Source organism: Gavialis gangeticus, unplaced genomic scaffold (genome assembly GCF_001723915.1).
Source record: "Gavialis gangeticus isolate Ggan-Ray unplaced genomic scaffold, GavGan_comp1, whole genome shotgun sequence".
In the NCBI taxonomy this organism is placed as follows: domain Eukaryota; kingdom Metazoa; phylum Chordata; order Crocodylia; family Gavialidae; genus Gavialis; species Gavialis gangeticus.
This window is the reverse complement of record NW_017729024.1, coordinates 29,831,398-29,837,126: the sequence shown is the minus strand read 5'-3', so window position 1 is coordinate 29,837,126 and position 5,729 is coordinate 29,831,398. Positions and strand designations below refer to the sequence as shown.

The window sequence follows — 5,729 nt, the reverse complement described above, 5'->3', positions numbered from 1 at the left end:
GCTAGGGAGGATGGTTCCCTGCTGCTGTGCACACCCCTGTGGGAGGCATGGGGGGCATGTGCTGCCTGGATTTGTGTGCAGGGCAGGGGGGGGCTTTCCGCTGGGCTTGGGGCCAGGGGCTGCGTTGGTCTCTTCCGGGCGTGGAGGGGGATTGGGCTGGGGCTGTGGGTGGGGCGGGCAGTGCTGGGAGGAGTGGCTATGGAGTGGGCAATAGCCACCCCAAAATTCCTCGTAGCCACCCCTCCCACTGGTGCCGCCACCCGCCCTGAGCGCAGCCCTGGCCCAGCACCCTCACCGGGAAGAGGCTGGTGGAGCCCCTGGCCTGCCTTCACCTTGCACGTAAATCTGGAGGGTACAAGCCCCCCATCCCTTCCCTGGGGGTGTGCACAGTGGCAGGGAACTGCCCCTTCTCCCTACCCCACCGCAACCTCCCCTCCCTATCTTCCCGCACTCCTTGGACAAGTCACCTGCAGCTCTGCCCTGTGTCCTGTCCTGGGGTCTCGTTCACCACCCTGGCTGGGCAGTGCCTGCCCCTGCCTCACTCCCTCCCTCACCATGGGGGCCTCGAACTGCCCTTCCCATGCCCTTTCCCTCCCCCCGTCCCTTCCCCTCACAGATTTACCAGCCAGATGCTGCCCTCCAAGCTGCTGGGCTGCATTCCTGGCCGCATGCACGTGGCATTTATTGGTGACATTCGCTACACCAGCCAAAAAAAGTCGATTGCCCATATCGTTAATTTTCCAGTTATCGGTGCCGATCCGATATGCCACCAGTTATATCGGTGTGCTTCTATTTAAAATCCCAACATCTTGCAAGGTGGGATTGCTATTCTATATCCATGTAAGACATGTTGTGGTGGCTACTCCTAGAGCAATGGATGTTAAGTACAAAGCAAATGAAGCCATGTACTTCTCCAGGCCCAGAAAATGGTGCGTACATTTGGGATTAACAAAATATTTGTTGGAGGCGTGATAACACACTATTTACAAGGTAGGTTGAAAGCAGTTATTTTGATTAATGTTCCCTTCGTAGAGCTGTTACATTCTGTAAGGATATACTTGTTGTCTGTAACATTAAATGAAACTCACTTTATTGCATCAAAAAATAAAGAGAACTAGTCTGTGCTCTTGTAACTGATTTCTAAGTGTTAATGATTATGACCACAGACTTTTATTTTCTGTTAATCTTCAGTTATTTTAAAATGAGATTTCAGTCGCATAAGTTTTTTGTTTCAGACTTGCAACTATAGAAAAAGACAAAAATGGCCATCTCTACAGCAAGAAGAGTGATTTCAGGATGGAATACAGCACACTGGAAGAACTGGAACATAAAATGACTAACGGCAGAAAAGCTGAAAGTAACACAGTTTGTTTGCTTCTCCATAGTCACTCCCTTAAGTGGTTTATTAACTCATAGAACAAAGCAAAGCAGGAAGTGAATTCTGATGATAGTGTAGAAAAATACTTTTATGTGCTATTTATAAGGAGCAGTAAGAACTGCATTGTTGCAATATTTACTATTATTAGCCATTTTTAAGCAGTCTTACATACAGAATATAGTGAATATCCAGTCTTTGTAAAACTGCTTTAGGAAACCATTCATATTGCAGATCTGTTGAAAGTAAACCTAACAAGATGTAATGCAGCTTAGCTGAGGGTGTTTAGTTGAATAATTTACTTTAAGGTAACGGAAGCTGGGAATTTTACTGCTCATCCTCTGTGTGCATGATCTTGCCTCGTAGTAAAGCGGAACTTAGACTCATAGAGCTTGAAGGAACCTCACCATATATTTAGTCCAGCACCCTGCACAGATTCAGGATCCTTTGTTCATAAATGATCCTGGATAAATGTATATTTAGCCTCTTCTTGAAAAATCTCTAACAAACAAGATTTTCAGCTTCCCTAGGCAGCTTGTTCCATTATACTACTGATGTTAGTGTTAGGATTTTTTTTTTTTTTTTGAGACTTGATCTGTAGTAACACACAGATGGATTGGGAACAGGGCAAGACTGAAAACAGCTTTTGTTTGAGGTAACTTTTAATTTAGCATGGGGTAGGAGTATGCAAATGCTCAGTTACTGCTGAACAGTTGATGTGATGTAAGGCTGGGGTGTCAAATTTGTTTGGCCTTGAGGGTTGGATTGGGACCCATCTCCAGGGGCAGGGCAAGTGGTGACGGTGGCTGCTGTGTTGGGTCAGGGAGCCACCAGAGCTAACACAGCCATTGCTTGCCTCACCACTAAAGCAAGTACCAAACAGGACTCTTGTGCCCTGGAATTTGGCAGTGGGCACTGCTCTCAAGTTCTTGGTGCATCCTAGAAACTCTTTAAGCTGAATGACATGTCTCTGTGGGCCAGATCCAGCCCGTGGATTGTACGTTTATACTCTTCCTATAAAACTTGTTAGCCTTGCAATAATTTGTTTGTGAGCCTCTGCCCTAGGGTGCAATAAGCTTATGACAGCAGCACAAAATAATTAAGGAGTCTAAAAGTCTCCCACAGTGCTTTGTGGACAAGTGTCTGGATCTGCGGAATCTTTGAAGTAAAGAGGAGGGCGCTAAAGAATACAAATGCCAAATAATCTAATGTGTATTTTAGATTTTGAGAGGATAGATCTAGTCAAAGAAGGTTTACCTGTTGTTGGGTAGACTGCAGATGTTGGCTCATTGCAAATACTTTTGAATTGTGCTATGTAAAGAATGAATTTTTTATTCCGTACTCAAGCTTAAAAATCATTTAAAAATTGGTTTGAAACAAACCAGATTGTAACCATTTTCATTTTTCTTGCCTAAGTGAAAAAATGATCAGTATTATTTTGTTAGATATGAAGCATACCATTAGACCCAGAAGAAATCCTTTGTTTTGGGGCCCTTTTAAAATGTAAGAAAAGCAAATGAAATTAAGAGCTAATAAGGAAATATCCAGCAGTTCAGTCATTAGAGAATTCACCAGGTTACGGGAGACCCGAGTGTGGTTTTTTTTTCTACCCTAAGAAATTTTACGAGCTGCAAGGATAACACCTGAATTACCATCAGCGGGTGTTCTGAGGAGGCTCTCTCTCATTTTTCTCTTTTCAGAGCTGTTTTTCTTTGTATAGGTTCTGAGTCATGATACAGAAAGCAAAAAGGAGTGGTGCCACTGTGTCCTTGCGGGTAGGACACTTGGGAGATGAGACACCGGGGTTCCACTCTCTATTCCAATGAATGCTTAATTATTATTGGTAGTGGAGCAGTGAGATGAAATTCAGGTCATAATTGTAAATTTGAGGTTTAGGATGCTTTGTGACTGTGATCACCTTTGTGGCAAATTTTTTCTATTTGTTGAAAATATTTGGTCACCTAAATTATGGAATGGCAAACACATTACCTTCCCTAGCAAGAATTCAAGCAAACATGACCCAAACTGCATAGTATGTCAGTCTAAACAGCCCAAGCTGAAAAGGGAAAAGGAAGGCAAAGGGAAGATGCTAGTAAGATCATTTTACATAGTAAAGTTTGCACTTTTTTGATGGTGGGTTTTTTTTCCCCTATCCTATATACCAGGGGTTGCCAACTATGACCCATAGGGCAGATTCAGCCTGCAAAGGGGTTGGGTGTGGTCTGCACTTCCCTAAGGGCATGCCTATTCCCCAGCTGTTGATCTAATCTGCATTTTGCTAATGGCTTGTCAATCAGCTCTGGCTGCTCTAGCCAGCTGTTGCAGCCCCTGTGGAAGGCTGCTGTTCCTTGCTACAGCCTCTGCTCACTGTCACTGAAGGGGAATGGTGGCCCATGGTGTCAGCTGGGTTGCATGGTTGCTGACCCCTGATATATACCTTTTCTTCCCTGCATGGCTTTAAGATAAAAATAAGTATTTAGAAGGTACTTAGGCAAAAAGGTTCCAAGAGGGTGCTGTAGTTAGAAAGGGAAGATGAAGATGAAAGGGGTAGTGATATTGGACTAGGAATGCATGCTTTAAGGATAACAGGAAGATTTGAAACAAAGGGTTACACAATTTAGGGCTTTGAGAATGTGTGAAACCTGCCGCAGCTTGACACTTACCAAGTTGCTGTGTTAGGTCACTGGAGTCTTGCGCATTGAAACTTTCCTTCAGTAGTCCTGTTTCTTCCCTTGGCTGCTCTTGCATATATTCTAGGCACAGACTCTGTTACAACTTTCAGGGAATAGGACCTTACAGTGCAGTTGCCATAGCCCCCAGACTAATCAGTAACTTTAAGTATACCCTTTCCCAGAACACTATCCTTGTATTCATTCTCTATTTACTATTCACCTCTTCATTTGAAAAACAGATGCACAAACTTTGGTATGGGCACATGACACATTTACAACGATGTAACTTATATTGGCTTATATGTTGATGAAAGTTGTACTGCTGACTGGAAGAGCTGGTTAACCAGCTCTTTTAACTCTCTGTTGTAGGTGTTGTTACAGTACCCTGAACTATGTAGTGGAGAACTAGTAATAGCCTGTGTGCATTGAGGCTATCCCAGCATGAAATGAACAGTGTGGATATATGACCTGTACACTGGAGTAATTTACACCAGTGTATAATTACTTCCGACTTTCCTGAGGTACCATTACTCTAGACTGAAGTGACTTTTACTGGGGTAGGGCTGCTTGTTGTATGCCTGCTCCCAACTTACACTTACATAAAGGTGGATACTGTATTTTCTCACACATTCTGCACCTTTTTGCCCAAAACCAGCTGGGGAAAATTGGTATATGCATTATACATGAGAAAAAGGGCTCCTCACAGGTCTGGAAATTTGGGGGGAGAAGGAAAAGGGAATGGTGGCAATATTAATTGCCATGGCTTCAGATCAGGTCCTGGCCCCCAGCCCCACTATGTGGCCCCCAAACCTCTGGTAGTTGCCTGCACTTCAAGATAAAATTTTTTCACCCTTTTTGGGGGGACCTTCCAAAAAGAGGGCATGCATTATATTTGGAGGGTGTATTATACATGAGAAAACATGGCAATACCAGTGCAACTGTGTTGTGTACCTGCACCTTTTATTACGGGTTCAGAGTGATAACTTTTTTGTAGCTAGGACAAGAAGTAAATAAAAATTTAGACAAAAGAAAAACCTGTACATTTCTACTTTCTTACCTCTCTGGATCATCATTTGGGCTTGGGCCAGATTTTTCTAACAATCCTTGGGTCCTCCTCTTGCACAAGGCTTCTTAGAATAATGGAAGAGCTGTCTCTCTTGTGCAACTCTTTCATCTTCCTCACCTGTTCCTTTAGTTAAACAAGACCGTTAGCTCTCTGTGTCTCTGAGGTGCCTCTGAATGTCCCTTGCTACCATACTCATGAGATCTGTGTTTTTCAAGACCCAGCATTAACAGAAAGTGTCCTTTGTTCTCGTTTGAGAATGTCCTGTTCGTTAAACCTTGGGCCTCTGCCAAGAGGCTGGAGAAAACTGGTTTAAGTAGGGATATAGCTATTTGAATGGGAGCCACCAAAGCTCAAAATAATCCATTGCCCCTAGCAGAGGAATTTTGTGACAATCCTATAGCATGTGGTTGATTCCACATACTCTGCAGTATTCAATGATGTGGAATTGTGAGATCATTCAGAATTCCTAAATTGCATGTAAACAGGACTTTCATGTCGTTAGAGAGAGCCGGCATAGGAAGTTTGAATTTGATGCACAATGAAACTGTTAGATATACCATTTATTTTCTTATACTTCCTCCACAGAAGCTAAAATTGAGCAACAGCTATCAAAAAT

General features: G+C 43.3%; 1 protein-coding gene across 2 annotated transcripts in view; it reads left to right on the top strand.

The window, feature by feature from the left end:
- CCDC112 (coiled-coil domain containing 112) overlaps positions 1-5,729 on the top strand; it is a 55,116-nt gene that overhangs the window by 22,017 nt on the left and 27,370 nt on the right. For both annotated transcript variants that reach the window (XM_019516979.1, XM_019516980.1), the window contains one exon: positions 1,236-1,357. In XM_019516979.1, coding sequence (XP_019372524.1) covers positions 1,236-1,357 — 122 coding nt within the window. The remainder of the gene's footprint in view (positions 1-1,235; positions 1,358-5,729) is intronic.